Raw genomic sequence first — 23604 nt, forward strand, 5'->3', positions numbered from 1 at the left:
AATAACAGAATCTTTTCTGTCAAACAAACCTTATAAATGATAATCCAGTTAAATGTTAGATGACAAATATAATATACTGCAACACAACATGTGTAACAGTTATGTAAATTCTCACAAATCATCATTTGTAACTACAACAATATTCAGTCTTTAAATCAGAAAGTGTTTGCCACTAACATGGCAATGTCCCCCCGTTGCTAAGAAGAATGAAATATAACATATTTACTAGGGTTTTTTGTCACCAAATCTGAAGATATTGGGTACAACAGTGCATGAGATATTGTGTTAACAAGAGTTTGAAAAGTGGTCAAAGTTTGATGGTGACCTGGAAAATAAGGTCACGGTCACCCAAATCAACTGATGTCTGTGTAATCCCCCAATGTAGGCTGTCACCAATTTGAAGACATTGGGTACACCAGTTCATGAGATATCACGCTAACAAGAATCAGGATGTACGTACGGACGGATGAACGTATGAACAGTGCTGAATACATAGTCCCACGTTCAGCGTTGTGGCGGGGGACAAACAAAATATTACAGAGTTGTGCTGATAAAACTAGAAACTTCATCAGACCAAACCAGTATCCACGCCCACCATCACAGGTTCTGGCACATCCAAGGGACACAACTTGGCATAGCTGATTGGTTCACATTAGTTTGAGGTATGCAATAGATACTGTCGTCAGTTGTTTAATTTTAGACAGCCAAAGAGGCAAGCTTCAGACCAAATAAGGTAGCCAATCATAGATTTAAGGCCCCCAAAAGTTCCTTTCTTAGCAGGCTGTAATGACTGTCCAAATAGCTGGATCAATTTAATTAACAGAACCACAACACAGAAGTAAATCCTACAGCTCACCCATGAAGCCCTGGACTTTGACAATGTCCATGCTGAACTCGTTAGGCTGACCCAGCTGGAGGTACTTGACGTGTACCGGCAGACGCAGAGCATCGAGATTCCCGATCACCAGGTCCGTCAACCAGTGCACATTCACAACAGGTATTCTCCAGTCTTTGGCCTTGTCATACTTCAAACCTTCGGGTCTGGAAACAGACGGATGTGTTTCTTACACAAACATTATTGTTGGATTCTACAACATCGTCAGTGTTTCAACTGACATTCCAAACAAAGTGCCCCTCACAGAGTATTTCAACAAGATTTACATTGTATTTGCAGTGATGGAAAATTAAGAATTAAAACCACTTCTCTTGGTATTGTGAACAGTTGCACACAAATAAAGACTGAAACCCTGGTAACCCCATATTTTACTTCTGTAGAAATTAGAGCTGTGACGATATATCGTAGTATCGATAATCGTGATACTTTATCTGACGATAAATATATCGATATGTCTTTTCGTATCGTGATATGTATCATTGACCTTAAAATTGTTAATTTTCACTAGATATTGATGGTTATGTCAAAATTTCTTGCTATTAAAATACGATTTTTTAAGGAAAATAACTAAAGAAAGCATATCGTGATATGCATCGTATCGTGAAATTTCTGTATCGCCACACCTCTAGTAGAAATGTCCTCAATAACAACCTCCTGGATTGCCACCCACAAATCATAGGTACAACAACAGAAATTACCTTTGAACAATAACGACAATCCCACCAGTAATTGTCAAGGAGTTTGGGTTTGGGTTGCCCTGTATTGTTCAGAAGATGGGGTGGGGTTGGGGTGGGGGCTGGGATCCAAATAATGAGATTTTCCCTGTATTGTCCACTGTCTCTATGTACTCAGCGGTTGATGTTATTAACATGCTGATATCTACAGATTTACACACACAACTTACTTTTTACATATGAGGACAGAGTTGGAGTGTGTCATGTAGCCTGTATATTTGGCACCAATTGCGTTGATCATCTGCTTTATCCTCTGCCGTTCCTCGCCATCGTAGTTCGTCATGCAGATGATCTATGAGAGGTGGAAAATCATTAACACTCGCATCATGGAACATGAGGCAGAAGCTGAATCATTCAGTGAATGAAGTCTAATACATTTATTTGGGTTGGTCTCCTCAACATTCAGGATATGTCTCTATGCATGACAATGCATGCATATTGCATACATTCAGGATCTGTCTCTATGCATGACAATGCATGCGTAGTGCACACAGCATCACAACTTTACATCATGAGTGAGTGAATGAGTTTATGGTTTTACAACGCTTTTAGCAATATTCCAGCAATATCACGGCGGGGGACACCAGAAATGGGCTTCACACATTGTACCCATGTGGGGAATTGAACCCGGGTCTTCGGCGTGATGAGCGAACGCTTTAACCACAAGGCTACCCCACCGCCCCCTTTACATCATGACATGAGTACTGCAGCAAAGTGTATCACGCAGCAATACACCAGTCTACTAAACGGGACTTGCTTGACTGCAGTTTGTTATTTTGTTTGTTGTTAAACATCGCACTCAGCAATATTCAGGGGATAGATGGCTACTGCCCGTACCTGGTTGCTGCAGGGCTTCTGGTCACGGTACACCTGGGGGAGATGGAGGCCCTGCCACGGAGGGAGGAGCTTCTTCTGCAGGAGACAGTCGTTCAGCCAGAACGCCGTCACCACACGTTTCTGGTCCTTCAGAGCCTTTGAGCAGGGGAGATAATCCAACATTATTTTAATACTCATTCCTTCACATTTCATATAGTGTCTCCATCAGAAAATATCTTCTCACACAAAATGACAGAATAATGTCTGGAAGATCAGCCTTTGAAATATACTGTAAGTTGCTAGTTGCTAGTAGTAAATAGTGCTGAGGAAAAGTAAAAAGCCAACAATGGTAGTTCTTAAAGACTAGTAATCCACATTTGTGGAGATGAACTGTTTCTGTTGTTGCTGATGTCAAACTGATCAATGAACTATGAGGAAGTGTTTACCAGCTGAAAGACATCACTGAACTGTGTGGCGCAGAGAAGGTGGGTGATACGACTGGAGTAGGACGAGTCCACCTGGCCGCCATACTGCTCGATCACCTGACAAACATACGCACCTTAATGAATCTCCAGACATGAGACCATATAGAGATAACAGAACAAGAATAATGATGATCGATGTGTACAGTGAGTCGTGCATTACATCATGGGATCACTGCATCGCCTTTAACCACAGAGTGAGCAGCAGCATCCTGTACTGACAGTAAGTAACTGTTTGGATTGGTAGGGTAGAAAAACAGGATTACGTATCTAAATCTATTCAGACTCTTCACATGAATAAAGAATATGAATATTTCTTTTGATGTGGTCAGTCTCTGAAGCTTGCATTTCATCCCTTATCCCCAGATTTTCTCAACACCAAATTCGCCATGACTTTACACTGGCCTTCTGATAGTCGTGATCATCCTACCTGCTTCCACGTGTTTATTTCCTCCTGTCCCAGGATAGCCTGGTAGTCGGTGACGTAGAACACGCACCCCAGCAGGCACATGTCCGGGGGAACTGCAATATCATCAATTTTGACATGTGCACAGAAAAACAAAAAATTGAACCAAGGTATTTTCCAAAAATGTTCATGTGATTTTCTGACTAAAATTGATATTTCATACTTATCCTGACTCATGCTAAATGCTTGTCTCCTTCTTCTTGCTAATGATAGTGGAACACTTGAAATCCCTTGAAGTTCCCTTCTAAAAGGCGGACGTAAAATCATCACTCACCCACGAGTTATCTCCCTTGCCTCCTTTGGCGCCCAAATGGTCACATGACCAGCCATGTTTTGTCACTCTCTCCTTCTTCGCCCTTGGGGACGGTTGTGAGAGCACCTGGGTCCCTATACGGCACATATCCTTTTCTCTTTTGGACCTTTACATCAAAATTATTGCTGTATACAGCTTTTAGGATTGTATTCTACTATATGGTTTGATGATTCTGTTCTTTCAACTTCGTCTGATGAGTCTGGGGGGGGACCACAACTTGTCAGATTTCTTCTTTTAGATATACTAATATTCTATTAGTTATCTATTGCAACTCCATCTCTTGATGCGCGCATCAAGTGGAGATGCGACCCTTCTTCATGTACGAGTATGTCCTATACAAGTATAGGGTCTATCACTCATGCTAGCCTGTCCTAGACGTGTGCATGGACTTTGTCATGTGACCAAAAGGGCGCCAAAGGAGGCAAGGGAGAAAACTCGCGGGTGAGTGATGATGTTAGGTCCACTTTTTAGAAGGGAACATCAAGGGATTTCAAGTGTTCCATTATCATTTGCAAGAAGGAGACAAGCATTTAGCATGAGTCAGGATAACGAAAAATAATAAACTTTCTTTCATGACATCATATCAGCATGTGTTAAAGTGTCTACATTTGTAATGATAAATGTATGAAAAAGACTCGCACAAGGTGTCAATAACCCATTGTTATTTAAAGGAGAATACAACGAAAACAAAACTTTTGATATATTGTAAAGGATATTCTAAAACTCACATTCCGTGATTAAAATTGAACAAAAAGTTCGTAAAATAGCAATAAAAACACAAAAACGTACTTGTATTTCCGCCTATTACGGAAACACCCGACAGTTAATGAGCAGAGGGGGTATCATGTGACATGACGTCATATGTGCCTGTTGCAGATGGCTGCCTCTTTGATTTTACCTCACAACTTAACAGTGTCCATGGATTCTGAAGCAGTAAAACATGTTCCTGATGTCATTTCTGAAATGGATGTTAGACCGTATCAGTACGATCTGATTTTACAACTGGCAAGACAGTCTTCCACTGAAGATGAAGAAGAAGAATCAAGCGAAATGGAGGCACCTTATAGGACAGGTCCCTAGTCCCCAGCTAAGCGTGCAGCACGTTCCCCTGTCTACCCACGTGACTACCTCAGAGTGATCATTCTCTTCTTGGAGCCAATGACAGTTATACGTAACCGTCGTAATCTGAGTAGAAGGGAGGCTGGGTGGGCATCCATCTCGTGAGATAGGATAAGTATATAAATATGCAATTTATATTAAAATTTTTAAACTTATCCTATCTCACGATTTGCACTTATCCCACGGTTGGACGGCGGGTAACAGATTACCCTAAGTCAAAAGGCACAGACAGTATACTGTAAACGTATTATATTTCGCGCAGGTTTTATTTTCGCGCTTTTCGCACAAAACATTTTAGCTAGCGAAAATCTATACACCGTGAATAAACCTGTCATTCATTCAGTCTAGCCATTACGCCCTGAGTTGTTACCATAACACATCACGTTTGAAGACAGAAATCAACGGGAATCTTAAAATGACCACTGATCATACTTAACTGTCGCTGTAATGGATTTCCCAAAACATAATTAAATAATGAGCCAAATCCCATTGCCGAATTAGCGAAAACAGCAATGTGTGTTGTGGCCGCCATGGAAATTGGTCACATGACAGATGGTTTGATACAAAACAGATTACCGTGAAACGACTCGAAAAGAAATAATACAGCAGTATTGTAATTTATTCATTAAGATTTTATTCACCAGTACATCATGAAGCGAATAGTCACTAACACTCAATCATCTCATTCACAACAACCCGGCTGGTTTGAAATCACAAAGAGCTTCATATACAGTATAAGTTAATTCGACAAATCGTCAGAATTCGGAACATAAGACTGATGTGTTTTTCATCTCTTCCGGGAGTAAACGGATTACTGTGTACTGTTATATCGCACAGATAGGGATTTCCTGTGAGTAAGCAATAAACGCCGCCTGACAGGTTAAGCCACTCTGTTTGTTTTCACTGCTATTAGTGGCGGCCAAAGAGTCGGCTGGCAGTTCCGGCAATTACTGATTGCGCGAATAATTGACCGCGTGATGTAGTCTAAACTGTCAATTCCGCGAAAATTGCACTACGCGAAAATAAGTACATTTACAGTATACTGTGTAGGCTAATGACAACCGTAGATAGCAATGAACAAGGGAGGCCGGATCTGACTAGCATAGTACCTCTACTAGTGATGGGTTCTCCTGAACCCCTTGGCTTACTTGGCATCATCGCTCCCACGGAGAGGGTGCTCCTGAGCAATGTGGTGTTCGGCCGCAGGATCCGACTAGCATAGTACCTATACTAGTGATGGGTTCTCCTCATCCCCTTGGCTTACTAGGCATCATCGCTCCCATGGAGTGGGTGCTCCTGAGCAATGTGGTGTTCAGCAGCAACCCTCGCATACGCAAGAAAACGCAACTAGGCAAGTCACCTTGCTTCGCCACGATTTATCAGACTACCCCGTAATTACGACTCAGTAATCAGGCCCGCGACCTCCGTTTTGAGACAGCCCCCAAGACCCCATCATCTAAGAATGGAAAAGGAAACTGAATCGGAAAACTCACAAATTTAACATTCAGTACCAAAACAACACCACATGACTTCCACTACTAACCACAGTTAGGTCACAACGGTGTGCTAAGGTACTTAGGAGCTTGAACGCTACGAAATCCATAAGGAAATCGGGAAGGACTCACTACACTGATGTGATTGCTCCGTGGAGTAGAGGTCAGCAGGCGAGATTGCCAAATACTTTTACATCCGTATGGAGCAACGACAAGGTAGGCCCATAACTACCAAGGTCACTACGTGCGATGGTAAGTTCGAACCCATTGACTTACTAAGCACAATTGCTCCCAGGGACCGGGACTACCAAGCAATGTGGTGTTCAGTCACTACCTTCACGAAAGTGAAAGGACTGACTGACTGACTGAGTTTAGTTTTACGCCGCTTTTAGCAATTTTCCAGCAATATCACGGCGGAGGACACCAGAAATGGGCTTAACACATTGTGCCCATGTGGGGAATCGAACCCGGGGCTTCGGCGTGACGAGCCAACGCTTTAACCACTAGGCTACCCCACCGCCCCGAAAGTGAAAGGACGCAGCTTAGCGAGTGTAATCAGTCGCATTACCACGATTTCCAAGGTACCCCCGGAATAAAAGTCTAATTACTAGTATCGGGCCAGCCCCTGCTTCGAAAAAAACACCATAGACACCGTCCCGAGGAGGGTGAAAGGGTAATTGAATCGGAAAACTCACAATTTTAACGTTCAGTACCACAACATCATCTTATGACTTCCACTACTTACATAGTAAGATCACATAGATGTGTATAGGTACTTAGGAGCATGAACACTACGAAGTGTAACACTTCGGGAATGACTCACTTCACTAATGTAATTACTCCACAGAGCAGACGACAGTGACTCTCCAGAGTCTCAAATTAAATTGAGAGGAGAAATCGAAGTCTCAGGAGAATCGAAGACACAAATCAGAAATAAAATTCAGAAGTTTATTCAGATTGTCCACAAAGCAGAAACGATCGCAACTGGTGATCATCGGCGCTGAAGCTGATGGTTGTCCCGAGTGGCGAACAGGTCTACCTCTGGTCATGATAACAGGTAGATCTTCGATTGGAATATCAGAGGCAGTTGTCTCCACTCCGTGAGTGACGGGCTTTTGAGACTTGACAGGGCATCGGCAATGACATTCCTCATCCTGGGAATGTGTCGGGCTCTGGCCACTGTGTTGAGTGAACCGATCAGATGATAAATTCGAAACATCAACTGAAGCAGAGCTGCTGATCCTGTCGATCCCCCGATGGTTTATGTACAAAATTACCATCGAAATGTCTGATTGAATCAGTATATGAGTGAACCGTAGTTCAACTGCCCAATGCCGAACAGCGAGAATGACAGTGCTGAATTCCAATTCGTTGATATGAAGGGCCCTTTCTCCTGATGACCATTTTTTCTGCTAGGCCACTTGATGGAGAAGGTGAGCGCCCCAGCTTGAAAGATGCGTCGACGAACAGGTGTTGAGTCGGTATGAAGGGCACCATAGAGACTCCAACGCAAACATTCCACTTGTTGAGCCACCAACGAAAGACTGAATGTAGTTGTGCGGGAAGAAGAATCAACTTCCTGGGGTTGTCGTCCCGGATGTATGGGCACAGAAACATCTAAAGAGGGCGAAGCTGCAGCTGGCCCCTGAAAGTCAGCGCTTGTGCCGACGTCAACCATCCTAATAACTTCTGCCACTGGCGAAAAGTTGTGGGTTGGACCAGCACTAGTGGTGCGTTGCACTGAATCTTGTCCCACCTCTCCTGGGGCGCAAACATCATGACCTGTCGTGTTGAAAAGGAAATCACCGGGTCGGTGTTACCTCCGATTTCTCCGAATTCAGCAGCCATCCTAATTGCGCAAGCAACTTGATGTTGAACTGCCTGTGGAGAGGAAGGACTGGATCCTGCTGGGCTTGAACACAGTCGTCGATATAGTTCTCGAATGTCATGCCTCGACAATGCATGTAGCTTGTTAGCGGATTGGGTATCTGAGCAAAAAGCCACGGGGCCGTACATATGCCAACAGCAGGACTTTCCATTGGTATCAATGACGCCCCTTGAAAGTAAATCGAAGATACTTTCGATTGTCTGGATGTATCGGGATGTGAAGGTAGGCGTCTCGCAGGTAGAGGGAAAGGACAGGTCTAACAACTCTTGCCTCTGACAAAGAGATATCTCCTGAGATAAGAACGTTGAATAAGTCAAGCTACTATGTCAGTTCTAACGGAGTGCTGAATGTAGATTGTCAGTCAATCTACAGGAATGTTCACATTGTAAACGAATTGAAGAAATTCGTACGATCGGCGACCTCAGGAACGTTTCGGTTGGCCGAACAAAATGATGGTTCGCCAGGTGGAGTGATAGAGGTAGATCGGTGCCTGGTGACAGTCCACCCATAACTGCAGTGACATCTGAACACAGTGCTTGAGCTAGTGTAGAAAACCGAGTAACCCCAGCAAAAGTCACCCGTTCATGGGTGTTTCTGTCTGTCACCCTCGATAAGCAGTCTCTCTCGACTGGCTGTCGAAATCCCGACACAATCACTCTTTCTGGGAATGGCACCGTTCATTGTTACTAGCATTTAAAGGCTGGACTTGATATCTGATTCGTGGGACCAAGACAAGTCTGCAAGGGCACTTCATAGTCACTCTGATCAAACAGTAGTCCGCGATTTGCAAACGTTACACATGAGTGACAAAAAAACGGACAACACGGTCTTCGTTAACGGGCGAGTGGCAACCCATAAATTCCGGGCTGAGCTATGCTGGCTATTTGACAAAACATCACTGCTGGTACCATGCGCAAAAACTTGACCCATCTGTTATCTGTCCCGAAACTTGCTTATCATGTAAAACAAAAGGAGCTGAAGATGACGAACCATCTGCAATAAATGCACCCAGTGATACACAAACACGCTGTTACGAGTAGTCTGTAGTAATAAGACTCAGTGAAGCGTGGTAAAGTATTCCTGGCTAGCAAGCTTATCTAGTAATGCCCTATCGGGTGGTTGTAGAACTAATATCTACACTGAAGGGTAGATTCGTTGAACCGAATCATTCATCAAAGGTGACTATCGGATGGTAGATTAAGTCTGGAATGAGATGAGCCCCGGTCACGGAGGACTCTTGAGAGCTGGGATCGTCAGACCGTCAAGTGCCGAGCGTGCTATGTCTAGATGACTGCGCTACTGACATCACATGTAAATCGATTTGGCATGGTGAAGCACATAGCTACTACCTCTGTTCAACCAGCCGCAAAAGGGGTACAAGGTGGGATAAGTTATGTGACTAAAAACATTAAGCGCCTCACAAGCCGTAAGGTAAACCAGATAAACAAATCAAATTTTCGTGCTTAGAGCTTGCCACTTCGTAATGAGGAATTCAGCGCCTCACAGATGCCCTGAAAACTAGGATCGTGTTGAAAACTAGCAGAGTTCGACAAATTTAGATGTTCTATTGATTACATTCAACATGAAGGATCGGGACTTGTCAAAACTGGTTTTCCACATCCTCAACGAGGTTAGTTATCTTGCATCTAGATAGGGACAATATCTTGCTCTAGGTAGCTGTAGGTGGTCGGCGAACCATGCGATCATGTGTGTCGAATCAACCAAAACAATTCCTGCATCTTATAGGCGACTGGCATACCCGGACCATGAAAACAAAGACGAGGTTCGATGTGGGTTAAGTGTCTTGGGAGGCATCCCAAACACATTTGTATAGGCTCTGATAGGCTGGTAAGATGTGCCGTGTTGGAAATAACACGAGTGGTGAATCACCCAATTCGTGAATAAGCTCAATTGCAGGCAAGGCCCGAGGAACGGATTATTGACGAATGCTGAAAGTTCGATTAATGCTGACAATTCATTGATCTTGAATGGCCAGGTGAACTAGTTCGGCGATAAGAAGCAGTTCGGCCTGGTGAAACGGTACGAGTCGGGCTGGTAAATCGGTTCAGGGATGTGATCTGAATAAGTCCATGATCTAGATCGGCATTGTGAGCTGGATCGTGACTGTGATCTGGATCGGTTCGGTAATCCGAAACCTTTTAAATGATCTCAGCTGATGGAGAGATCTAGAACGATCAGATGAACCGGTGAGGCGAGGTGAAATGTTCCGGCCGAGGTGAATTGGTTCAACAAGGTGAATCGTTTTGGTGAAGATAGCCGTTTCTGTGCTGTGAATCGAATCGATGATGTGAACCGTTTTGGCGATAAGAAACAGTCTTAATATTATGGCGAATATGTCTTAATTCACATACGCCGTGGCGAAACGGTTCGGTCTGGTGAACCGATTTGGTGTGGTGAATCGGTTTGGCGATTTGACGATGTAGATCAGCTGTGTGAGTCAGCTGGCAACACTGAGCGGTTTGATGAGGCAGAACGATGAGTAGACATCTGATGATTTGCCAATAAAATCATCACCGTCCGACATGGGAATCTCCGGACAACGAGCAGTTAATACTGGTCGTTGAAAGCGGGGGTTTGTCGGGTGATCAACTGTTGAAGTGTAACGAGCTCTGTCTGCCAGCCAATGGGAGCAAGCATGTCTCTATGCTCTACTTAGGGTCAACTACCCATGATATATTTCTCATGTTAACTTGTAAGGACAGCTGAGAACTCTCACAATACGTCCACACAGTGGTGCGACAAGAAGAAGAATGATCACTCTGAGGTAGTCACGTGGGTAGACAGGGGAATGTGCTGCCCTCTTAGCTGGGGACTAGGGACCTGTCCTATATGGAGAGCAGCCTGGGGAACACGGGCTTATGGACAAGAGAGGCCTACAGGAAAAGTTCTCATTCGTTCAACTCAGCGCCGAAGCAGGAGAGAGAAGTACAAATCGTGAGATAGGATAAGTTTAAAAAAAATAGAAAATTAAATGTGATTACATTTCATTTTGTGTCAAATGGGTGACTGTAGGGTGTCTCGGATTTAAAAACAAAATAATTATGTTTCAGACGACAGAAAATAAAAATTATTTGCTTAAAAAATTACACTGGATTTATTTTGTTGAAAAAAATTAGGATCCTAGTTCTCATTAATAACGTATCAAGTCTCGATACAAGATCCCAGCCTGGTCGTGCAGACATAATATTCGCGACACAGATAAGTTATTCCCCGAAAACTGGTGAAATTATAAAATACTAGTCAGGACAACGTATGTTTCCCCATTGTTTGGTTATGGAAATAGTTATGGTACTTTCGGTCATAGCCTTAGAATGACATCTTGTCAGCCAATGAGAATACAGAACGACTTTACACTGACAAATAGCGAGCCTGATGTCGACATGCGTAATTGGACAAAATGGAAAACAATGAAAGCAACAAGTACTTCATGATTTGCCGTTGTATTCGGCAATGTTTCAGGTAGACTGCATCATTTAGGGCTCCAAACCGAAAAGAACGTTAAAGCGAAACATTTTCAAGCTCATGTGAAATCTCTTACTGATTTTGGTAATATATATCTCATGTGTACCAGTCGAACTAACCCCGCTACAAAATGCCCCAGCAAATTTGGTCATTCATTCTAATTTGTTCAAATTTATTTATAAAGATTGAATATATGCCGTAAATGCATAGTTTTTGTCAACTTATTATGATATTATGTTCTTCATATAAAAGTTATTAGGAAGTAGTATTTCTGATAAATGTTTCATTAGTAAACTCATAACTATGTATACACTTATATATGAAAAAACAAAATATCAAAGTTTACAAAACTATGCATTTATGGCCTATATTTATTCATTTTAAATAAATTGGGGCATTTTGACTACCCCGCTGAGGCAATCTGACCAAATTTGCAGGGTCATTTTGTAGCGGGGGCAATTCGACTGGCAATCGGACTTGATATAATTTATGTTAAAAATACCACTGACAGTAAGTTGTTACAGGGAATGATGGAGTATAAATGAATTTCGTGGGTACTTTTTCCTTCTTCAGCCTAGCTTGGGGATTTCCATACCCCATGCGTGCATGTCTCTTTCATATGTGTCCGACTCGGAATGGTCGGCGCATTTCTCCTGCCGAAATCTGTCCTTTCACTTGGAAAATGTAAGAAATGGTGGTTCTTTCCCATGTTCGATAATGCCTTGCATCCCCAGGCAATGCAATACACCATCGTACCATTTAAAAAACGACAGAAACAACACAATTTGTACTACTGTAGCACTTGGTCTTTGGCAATATGGTGGACTCCAGGCACATTTGAAGTCACGAGCGGAAAGGTCACGTGGGTTCCAGCGAAATATGCATAATGGCCGAAGCTGAGATTTACAGAAACTGTTTTCGCGATTAAAACATAACTATACATAATTTTTAATTGAAAATTTGGGAATATGTTTCTGATGACTTTATCTTTCACCCAGCAAATTATTGCAATTCACTCGTATTCTCCTTTAAACAATTGTGTATCATACATCAGTGTCATGTTGGAGGAATGGCAAGAGATGCAGGTGTTGAGATTCCCATTTTTCTACAACCCACAAGCATGGGTGTTGTGCTGTCAAACCAAGGAGAGGGAATGTCAAGGGCCACAACTCTGAACCCCGGGCCACTCTCCATCTGATACAATGTTTCATACAGGTGTAACTCACTGTTGTCCGCAGGGTCGTGGCCCCAGAACTGTGGCAGCACCTGCAGCGTGTGGGGAGGGATGGGGTACGGAGGTGGAGGACGGACATGGCGGGGCATGTTGAACATCTGGTGAATCTGAAACGTTTTGGTTGGTGTGATGTCAGTGATATAAATACTATCAAGGTCTCATAATCTATGTTCATTATCCTGATTCCTGAGTTTCACTACATATATTTGATATGTATTATATGTACCAATAAGCATTTTAAAGTCGACTTGATCCTGCCATTTGTTCACAATATTGTCTCCTTGATAAATTATATAAAACTGTTCAAAAGTGAGTTAGTTTACTTTTACGCCCACTTTTAGCAACATTCCAGCAATATCGCAGCAATGGACACCAGAAATGGGTTCATACATTGTACCCATGTCGGGAATCCAACACACGTCTGTGGCGTGGCAAGCGGATGCTTTAACCACTAGGCTACCCTAATATGCTCACAAAAAAAACACCCGAAACAGGCTAGTACCAAACAATCTAAAAACTGTCACAATGTTATTGGCACTTTTACAACTACCTGATGCAGTTAAAATACCAGCCAGATTTCTTAAATAAATAGTCTGTTACATAAATTTTTAGTCTAAAATGTGCTGTAGACATGCAGGAGATATTGAGCGTCTTGAAACAGAGTGTAGCTGCCTCACCTTGTTCATCCCTGGTCGGAGTCCATGCTGTGCCTGTTCAGCGTTGTTGGTGATGTTCCTCAGTGTTCTGTTGCCCATGCCGGGGTCTTGAAGAGGGTTGAATGTCATCATCTGAGGGTTGATGAGTGGAGGGGTCTGCCCTGGGGCCATCTGGGGGGTGAGGGGATGCTGCCCTGGGGGTAGAGATGGGTGTGGGTGGGGAAACAGGGGACTAGGGGGTGCTGGGCGGGCCTCAGGGCTGTCTCCCACCCTAGACTGCTGCAATCTGCTGTTCACCATCCGAGCTAATGCTTCCTTCGCACTTGAGCTACTTGGTGTTCCTGGGCGACTTCCATTTCGGGGCATTTCCTCAGAGGAAGATTTGAGCCTGAGCCCAGCAGCAATTTGTTGTGCAAGTTGTTGGCCTGGTCCGGGACTAATGGCCAGGTTCCTGGTTGGAGTTAGGATTTCTGTTTCAGGTGTCTTTGGTTTGGGTGGGGACTCAGGTTTGGGATATTCTATCAGTCTCGGGTGGTAAATGCTTTCATCTACTTTCTTCTTCTCCTGAATGCTGTCCGTGATCCAGTCGGGACACACAATCTTTATCTTCTCAGCTCTCTTCATAGCCTCGGTGTACTTTTTCTGAAACACAAATTGTGCACTGATAATCCAACGCCTTAATTTGTTGCTATCATGTGCAGTTTACATAAATATAATTTTCGGACTAAAATTGATATTTCATACTTATCCTGACTCATGCTAAATGCTTGTCTCCTTCTTCTTGAGAATGATAGTGGAACACTTGAAATCCCTTGAAGTTCCCTTCTAAAAAGCGGACGTAAAATCATCACTCACCCACGAGTAGTCTCCCTTGCCTCGCTTTGTATCACATGACCTGCCATGTTTTGTCACTCTCTCCGTATGTATGCCCGACACCCAGATTTACAGGGAGATCCAGAGTGCAATAAGAGGGGAGGTTGGGAGGGCTGACCTCATGCGTCAGGATACGTATAAAATATCAATTTTAGTCAGAAAATTACATATTTTTCCTTATCCTGACTCATGCTAAATGCTTGCAGAATACGTCGTAATCGGAGGTGGGTCAGGCCACTTCCTGGATTCACTGGCTGTTGATTTACGTCCTGTATTACCCCCCATGGGATCTTATGACGGCACTGCTGATGATTCTGTTCCTTCAACTTCCTCTGATGAGTCGGGGGCTGCGGGTGGGGGGCACAACTTGTCAGATTTCTTCCGAAACTTTTGATATTTTCGTGTGGATTTTAGATATACCAATGTTCCATTAGTTATCTATTGCAACTCCATCTCTTGATGCTTCTCCATAAAAATCATCACCCCACCCCCACCCCACCCCAAGCCATAAATTATGAGCGGTCCTTAATTCCTCCAAAATGTCACATATGAAACCATTCAAACCCACAAAACGTAACGCATTTGGTAGAATGTTTGGCACTTTTGGAGCCACTTATAAAGATACTCCCATTTGTAAAATGTTGTATGAAACCAACAGAAATAAATGTATATTTGGCACGTTTAGAGCACATTTTTTGCTTTGAAATCAAGAACAGATAATGCAAAGGGAGCTAACTCTGGATGACCCAATATATTGCAGAATCTGAACCATATCGCAATAATCTTATCGCGAGATACTGTACCGGTATATACCGGTAATATTGCACAACCCTAGTGTTGAACCTTTTAAGTGTCTCGTCTGTCGCAAATGACACAGGTATTCCGCCACTTGAGGATGGGTTGCCTTTACCGCTGTAAAGCCTTTCCTCGTTGCATACTGTTCAAATCTCTGCCACTTGTCGATGTACAAGTTGCGAGTTGATCTGCGTAGAGCTAGTGTCACTGCTCTCACTGCTCTGGCGGAGTACCCTCTAGTCTTCAGGCAAGCTTTGATACGCTCCACGTGTGTAGCTGGAACAATGCCGGATTCCTGTGAGCTTGCTTGGTGTGTGGATGGACGAGCAGGTTCGACCACTCTGGTAGTTTCAGGGTTGGACTTCCGAGTTCTTGTATGAGGACGGGAAACCATACCCTCGCTGGCCAATAGGGCGCGACCAAAATCAGTGGCAGCGTTGTCGTCTGCTTGATTTTCTGTATTACTTGTGGTAATAGTGCTGGAGATGGAAACGAATAAGCGTTAGGTCCTTCCCATGAGATGCTTAAAGCGTCTGTTGCCCATGCCTGAGTATCCGGAATCAGTGAGACGAATGTTGGTAGTTGCTTGTTGAACTTTGTTGCAAACAGGTCTATCAGTGGAGATCCTATTGTCTGTATGACGAACCGGAACGCTTCTGGGTGTAACATCCATTCCGTAGGGGATGGTTGTAGTGGACGAGATAGGGCATCTGCTATGACATTCTTTGCTCCTGGAATGTGGCATGCCTTCATATAGATGTTCAGGTCGTCGACGATGCTGAACAGGAGAAAGCTGAGTTGTAGCAGACTTGTTGATCCTTGTTTGTTGATGTAGAACGCTACTGTGGAGTTGTCCGTGTGGACCTTGAGCTTTGTGTTCTTTAGTACGCTGGACCAGTGATGTTAAGTGTTGATCACTGCTTTCATCTCCAACAGGTTGATGTGTAGATTCTGCTCCTGACTCGACCACTTCCCTGCTGCCACTTCATTGTCGAGGTGGGCACCCCATCCTTGTAGCAATGCATCCACGTAGAGATGAGTGTTGCAAACCAGCTCTGACAAAAAGGTTCCTCCGCAAACATTCGACTTCTGAGTGCACCATAGGAGGTATGATTTCAGGCTGTCCGGTAGTATCAGCGGATCCAAACTGTCGAGATGGGCGTTCACAAATATTTGCAGTGGGCGCAGTTGTAATCTCCCTCTGCGAGTCATGTCTTGAGCTGAGGTGAGTAGACCGAGCATGCTTTGCCAAAGACGTAGTGTCAATGGAAAGAGCATTGCTTGAGATATCATAAGTTGTATCTTGACCCAACGATCCTCTGGGACGACTATATGATTCACCCGCGTGATGAGTCGTATTCCTAGAAATTGAAGATCCTGTTTCGGCTCCAGTTCCGACTTGAGGAGATTTACGCGCCATCCTAACTGAGTAAGGCCCGATGGTGAAGTCTAGTTGCAGTCTGAGTTGACTGGGATCTTGATGAACTTGAATTCTGTCGTCCAGGTAAAAAGCACTGCGCAGACGATGTAGATATGTGACGATGGGCTTGGTCACTCGAGTAAACAACCAGGGGGCCAACGATATTCCAAACAGTAGAACCTTCCACTGGAAGTGATGACTGTTGAAAAGGAATCTTAGGTATTTCCTTGAGTCTGGATGTATCGGGATGTGTAGGTACACATCTTGTAGATCTATGCTGGCGAGGTAGTCTGATGGACGAACGAGATGTCAGAGCTGAGGAAAATGTATGTCCTTGAATTTTGCTGGTCTGCGGAGATACTCCCGGTTGAACTTCCTCATGTTGTAGATGAGCCGAAACTTCTCCTTGGAATTCTTCTTGGTACCAGGAAAATTGGGGAGTAAAAACCAGGCATGATGAGATCTTGATTTATCTCTTCTAATACATCTTACTCTTCTACTGCATCTCGAGTAGAGTCTTTGTTGCGTCGTCCAGTTTCTCTGTCTGGTTGGCTGCGTGGTTGAAGGCCATCGGGTTGCTTGCAAGCGGTGGGGTGGCTTCCAACTGTATCTTGTACCGTCTGCTTAGTATCTGGGATAAGTAGTCGTCCTGTAGTATTCCCCAATTTTCCCAGTACCGTTGAAGACGTCCCCACCCACTGTTGAAGGTTGTACAGGAACGGCTGGGGGTGGAAGACTCCAGTCGTTCAAAACCTGTCCTTCAGCGTTAGGTTCCCCTGGCACCCCTGGGTGCTCGGCCTCTTCTGGGGTTACTTCTGGGGGCTCCAGTTGGGCGACGAAAAGAACCTCTTCCTCCCTCTTGAGTTGGAATACTTCTTTTCTCTGGCTCTCTGGACTCCTGCAAACTTGGATTTGTTGGAGCGGCGCTGGGACGTCTGGCGAATTACATTTGCCAAGGTATCTATGGACTTTATCATCATGACCTCCCTTGATTCATGTGTAACCTCTTTGGCGACTTCTTCAATTCCTCCTCCGAAGATGGATGATGCTGACAAAGGGGCTCTGTATAAGGACTTGGTGAACCGCTCACTCCAGGTGCACGATGACAATAATCCTTGCCTCCTCAGGAGAGTCAGGCCTGCTGATGTGGATGCTAGATGCTCCGACATAAACTGGTGGTCCTTTTTCTGAGTCAGTAGAGCAGAATATATCATCCGGTCGTCTTCGGCGGTGGAGTTCTTAAACTTCGAGATGAGTGCTTCGTTGATAGCCCTAGACCTAGAAGACTCAGAAGAAGGTACGTCTAGTAGTCTTATCCAGTTGCGCTAAGGGGAATTTCCTGGCGTTGAACGTCGGGATATGCTGATTCTGGAACTTGGTAGCCTTATCAAAGGCTGAGCTGAGGCTGTCCGGTACTTGGGACATCGGGTCGATAGGTGGAAAGGTGAGTGTGTCGAAATCATCGTTGGACATCTTGTATGTAAACGCTTTGTCTGTGTGCTTGGAAGGTGATGCTAGGTCCAGGCCATTAGCAATCCATGAGGTTACTTCCGTATCGGAGAATATGACTTCACCTTCTTCCTCTGATTTAGACATCTCCCGCTCTGATGATCCACGACAACATCAGTCTCTGTATGAAGTTCTGTATGACGAACTGCTTGCAGGTGAACAATCCCGATGTGATCGTATATCCTTCCTGGAGTCTTGAGATCTCTCTCTAGGCCTTCGTGAAGGTTGATTCTTAGACGTAGTTTCCCCTCTGTAAGATGTGGAGTGCCTGCATGCAGGTTCCCGATGTGCGTCTGAATCTGATGGTGATGACGACCCATATCTACGACGTCTGTAGGGTTCGGAGAACGCTTTGATCTGCTTCTGCGTGGAGAATTCTTAACGGCTCTTTCAGGGACGTCTTAGGCTGAGCTGACGTTAGTAGCGTTGTCCAGGCTCCTAACTTCAGATGGGGAAGATCGTCGGGTGCATGAGCCTTCACGCAGGCTTCCCTCTTCTTCCAAGTGCGTGGGAGAGACTGCTGAATCTTCACGCAGGCTAGTAGTCATCGTAGTGGTCTTCGAAGCAGCTTTCTCCTGTGCGAAGCAACGTTCCATCATAGACATCATCTGGTCTGAAAACTGTTGCATAAACAGCCCCGGGTTGAAGTTCTGCGACGTATGTTGAGACTGCTGCAGGGTTGATGATGCTTCTGATAACGATGAGGCGTCTTCTAAGGTACACTGCACTTGTGAAGAGTTGACGCTGCTGCTATCTCTGGTACCCGATGTCTGCGTTGATGGAAGGTCTTCTGTCAATGTCTGCGCTGATAAAGTTGCCGATGTAGCTGTAGAAGCAGGCTTCGTCTTCTTGCTGACGACTGTGACTTCAGGTATGAGGATGGGGGGATCATCATACACGTCTGCTTCTTCCGGAGGTACAATCTCGGGCAGAGAAGGATCTCGTCTTCTGCGTAGAGCTGTGAAGAGACTTCGACGAAGTCTTAGGGGTAGTAGCCTTCTTCTTCTGCGTTGAAAACGATCTAGTCTTCTTCGTCTGCGAAGAGGTCAGCTCCGTTGATGACGATCTCTTATTGGCTCCAGAGTTCATCACTGGAACAGCACCCTGACCCTGTAAATCGCTCGGCAATACACTAGAATTATGAACATCGGCAGCAGTAGTTAACACACGGTTATCAGCGCAAAAAGTGGTTAAATTCAGACAATGAAAGAACATGAAGTAGTGCAATCAGGACATAATACATGTGGGTCAGCCGCAGACAGCCGGTACCTACAACGAATACAAGTTTTCATCAAATATAAACACGATGAAAAAACATGTCAACAACGAATAATTTAGATCAAATTTCAAACCATATAGTAGAATACAATCCTAAAAGCTGTATACAGCAATAATTTTGATGTAAAGGTCCAAAAGAGAAAAGGATATGTGCCGTATAGGGACCCAGGTGCTCTCACAACCGTCCTCAAGGGCGAAGAAGGAGAGAGTGACAAACATGGCAGGTCATGTGATACAAAAGGGCACCAAAGGGAGGCAAGGGAGACTACTGGTGGGTGAGTGATGATTTTACGTCCACTTTTTAGAAGGGAACTTCAAGGGATTTCAAGTGTTCCACTATCATTCGCAAGAAGATGGAGACAAGCATTTAGCATGAGTCAGGATAAGGAAAAATTCTTAACTTACATTCTGGGAATATGTATACAGAACATATATCCACATATACACTGATCTCAAATAAAGAGGTGATCTGGAGTTCTGTTATGTAGCAATGAGATGCTGCTATAATATTGAACTTTGAGTCCTAAGTATATGTAACTTTGAACATTTTATTCAGTTGTGGCTTAATTAAACCACTGATAAGTATTTGAACTGAACTATGCACAAACTCTCTCCATTATGTCTACACTCAAACAGTTTATAACATTATGTGAGGAATGCATCTGTGAGTGTCTTCAATCTGAGAAAGGAATGACTTCTTCACATGGATCTTACCCCTTCGGTGGTGAATGTGACGAGATGGGTGACATGTTTATCCAGCCGCGTCTGGCATCTGCCTCCATGATATGTCACCATGCTCCATAAAGACTTTCGGTCTTCTTCATCTAACTGAAACACCCAGTGACACAAGCTCAGTTTAACTTGCAAGACACAAGTGAAAATGTGTTGCCACGATACATGGTCTTTTCTGGATGTATCTTAACAAGATGAAAAATTCTTTACACTTTCCAAACAAATATTAAGCTGAAAAAAACACCCAAAAAAATGTCAACAGAAGAACCAGACCCATCTGACAGTAACAACAGTAATAACAGTCGATGTATCAATGAAAGATATAATGCCAACTTCAAAGAACTTGTTTTGCACAGGACTGATAGCAGACTGACAAATGCTAATCAACATAATCCATATCTAAACATGTTGCAGCTCATTTCTGGTGATTCACTGGAAACTTAGGAAACTAAACGCACTCACCTGGGACACACAAACAACTACGCCCGAGAAGACGAGTCCCTCCAGGGCAAATACCTCTTTTCTGGGAGCAGTTAGGGAAGAAGAATCATATCAGTGCTTAAAAGGGAATACAATGTTCTCTAACTTGCACTTTCTGTCACTTGCCTCCATTTTTTGACATTAAAGGGGAGGTAATATCAACACAGATCAAGACCTCCTGATTATCTCCCTTCAACAAGTCTTGAGCAAAAGTAATCTGAGCTTGCAAAAGTTTACCAAACACAAACATAACATCTGAGATACACTTTATAACAAAACGTTCTTCTCAGTGCATCTTTGGTTATACAAATACATTCTCCTCTCAGAAATGTTTTTAATAAATTTTGGGGTGGATTTTGTCCTGCATTCTTACTGAAGGGAAGGCAGAGATGCCAACCCTAATTTAGCCCAGTTAGTATTTTGGCCAAAAACTGATACAAAAATCAGTATTAACCTGTCCAAAGAATTTTCATATTTAATACAGAATATATAGATATTCTAAGAACTTGTTATTAACATTGTACTCACCTAAATCAGTAGTAAGTATCCACGTATAGCTTGATACTGAATAAAATGTGCTTGCAATTTATTGTGTATGGTACATATGCTATTGATAATTTAATTTAATCTGTTTTTAAAACATTGTATATTTTTACTGTTATCGTAGTGGCGTATTTTGTGTTGTTCTTTCATAATGAATACGATAAAATCGTATGAGTTGGCATCTCTGGGAAGGATACAGTAACTGTTTCTTGCATTTGACAGAGAGTCCAACCCAGGCACTCTGAAACGAAATGATTTACCAATGTAAGAAACAGGCATGGGTCAGGTTAACTTTACATTGGTATGTTTCAGACATATTGTGACAGGGGAAAGGTTTTAATAAGAAACAATATACAGACTGCATAAAAACATGTCATCTGAGGAATGAACAATAAGTTGATTATCACAGATTATATGTGAAACTAGTTTGACAACATATGAAAGAAAATATAACATTCAACAACATAAAATATGAATGGATTATAGACAGTGTTTGAATCCATTCAGAGTTGAAACTGAAGTGTATATATTCACCCCGTCAAAACAGATTCAGGGGTCAAATACGATACACAAGGACTCGCAAATCAAACTCTAATTTCTAACTTTATGATTCACTGTAAGAAATCGAACTGCATGTATCTTATCATGTCTGTGAAGACCTTAGTGTACAGAGATTATAATCCACTACACTGAGTTTAGTTGAAAGCCACTTTTGACAGAATTTCATATTTTCAGTGATATGTCAGGTTAAGGTGGAAGGAAAGCCCAAGTGACGGACTCCACCAAGCATTCTGATTTTCTGTTGCTTATTATAATTAAGTTCCCAATAGTGAAACAGACAGTGTACAAGTTATCCACCCTCTATACTTCAGTGAATCCCACAGGTACTGACAACAGATGAACATAATTGAACTAACATCCAAGGGACACAACTCTGCACAGTAAGTTGTCACAACTGCTCTGTTCAGATACCTTGACCTGAGACAATTTGCTGTGAAATCATCACGTAATGTGTATGAACAAATGTATTTGATCGTTCCACGAAGGCAATAAACAGTAATGTGAACTTTTCTACTGTCTGTTATCACCTGGAGTCAATAAAACATCAAATATTGGGGATGAGAATCATATGGAATCAAGTGGGGAAATTCTAACGAATTAGCATCATAGCACTATGCCACACATGGTTAAATAGAAAACATCTATTTCTGCAGTCCTATGTGACAATAAGACAAGATATAAAAATATTGTTAGGAGTTACTGAAATCTCTGTTTTTGATAAATACTCACAGATACAATGGGGAGATCAAACAGGTCTTTTGCTTCAGCGCATTCGTCAGCTTCAATGTCATCAGCGATGACATGGCTGACCATCTCACTGAGGTAGCTGTCCAGTTTAGCACCTCCATCATCCAGTTGTTTCACCACCTGCATAGTATGAAAAATGCAATCCCAACATCCTTTTCATTAACCAGTGGTTAGCATGGTTACAATGCGTGACAAAATCAACCACAGCAAATTTGATTTGAAATACTTTACAACTGTCCAATACTATTCAGAGTTCATACTGCAGGTTGTTATTATGATAGACATAATAACAATGATAGACATAATACCAATTTACTAGTTTGAATATTGAGATGATAAAATGTTAAATCCACAACTTTGGGAATACAGCCTAACAGAACAAGCAATATGACATACATTGGAATGTGATGTTGGCCCCATTAATTTATTATCCGACATATTAAGGCCAACCATCTAATAACAAAATAGGTAGGTGAACAAATTGCGAATGAAACCATATGCCCAGCTGATACACGATTCGGTACTCAAGTTACTGACGTTAGGCCACCATTTCCGAATTCAGTTGCCCATCACCGGGATAGATGGTTTCGTTTGACCAAACTCGGCTGCACATGAGGGATTATTGCATTCATTATAATGTGTGTAAACGCGAAATGCACTGTTTTCATTCGACCACTTAATGACATATTTAATGCAAAAACAAAATGTTTGTTGTGCTGTAAATATTGACACTTGTTCAGTCTTTGTTGGGAAATGTGAACTAGTCGTGAGCATTTCTTACGTTCTCATTTATGTCTCCAACAAGGTAGTATGTGACATTTTTAAAAACATCTTCTTGGCTGACTTCCTGTGCAGATTTTTCCTCCGTGTCACTCATTGTGCATTAGGTAAATACAAACAACTAGGGCATCAGAATACTTTGTTTTCCCGCTGAAATCGACATCATCTCGCGCGATGCTAAATATTTGAATTACGGTTGTCGTAAATAATTTATTCATGGATTTCTTTAAAATTCTAAATTGTAGCTTTATTTTATATGGTGTATTATTTATCCACAATAAGTGAATGTCAACTATATAGGACAATC

At 43.0% G+C, this 23604-nt stretch overlaps 1 protein-coding gene across 1 annotated transcript in view; it reads right to left on the reverse strand.

Annotated features, from left to right (window-relative positions):
• The window catches only part of LOC124288334 (PAX-interacting protein 1-like), a 33959-nt gene extending 10481 nt beyond the window's left edge, over positions 1-23478 (reverse strand). Inside the window, exons 1-12 of the mRNA XM_046724849.1 lie at positions 23299-23478; positions 22500-22637; positions 21407-21450; positions 20649-20709; positions 20169-20282; positions 13601-14221; positions 12916-13030; positions 3358-3449; positions 2892-2987; positions 2467-2601; positions 1800-1921; positions 857-1041 (exon numbers count right to left, since the gene is read on the reverse strand). Of these exons, the coding sequence (XP_046580805.1) occupies positions 857-1041; positions 1800-1921; positions 2467-2601; positions 2892-2987; positions 3358-3449; positions 12916-13030; positions 13601-14221; positions 20169-20282; positions 20649-20709; positions 21407-21450; positions 22500-22637; positions 23299-23394 (1819 nt within the window). The 5' untranslated portion in view covers positions 23395-23478. The remainder of the gene's footprint in view (positions 1-856; positions 1042-1799; positions 1922-2466; positions 2602-2891; positions 2988-3357; positions 3450-12915; positions 13031-13600; positions 14222-20168; positions 20283-20648; positions 20710-21406; positions 21451-22499; positions 22638-23298) is intronic.
• Between the last annotated feature and the right edge of the window lie 126 nt (positions 23479-23604).

This window comes from Haliotis rubra, unplaced genomic scaffold, assembly GCF_003918875.1.
Source record: "Haliotis rubra isolate DU_JTF1 unplaced genomic scaffold, ASM391887v1 Scf415, whole genome shotgun sequence".
NCBI lineage: Eukaryota > Metazoa > Mollusca > Gastropoda > Lepetellida > Haliotidae > Haliotis > Haliotis rubra.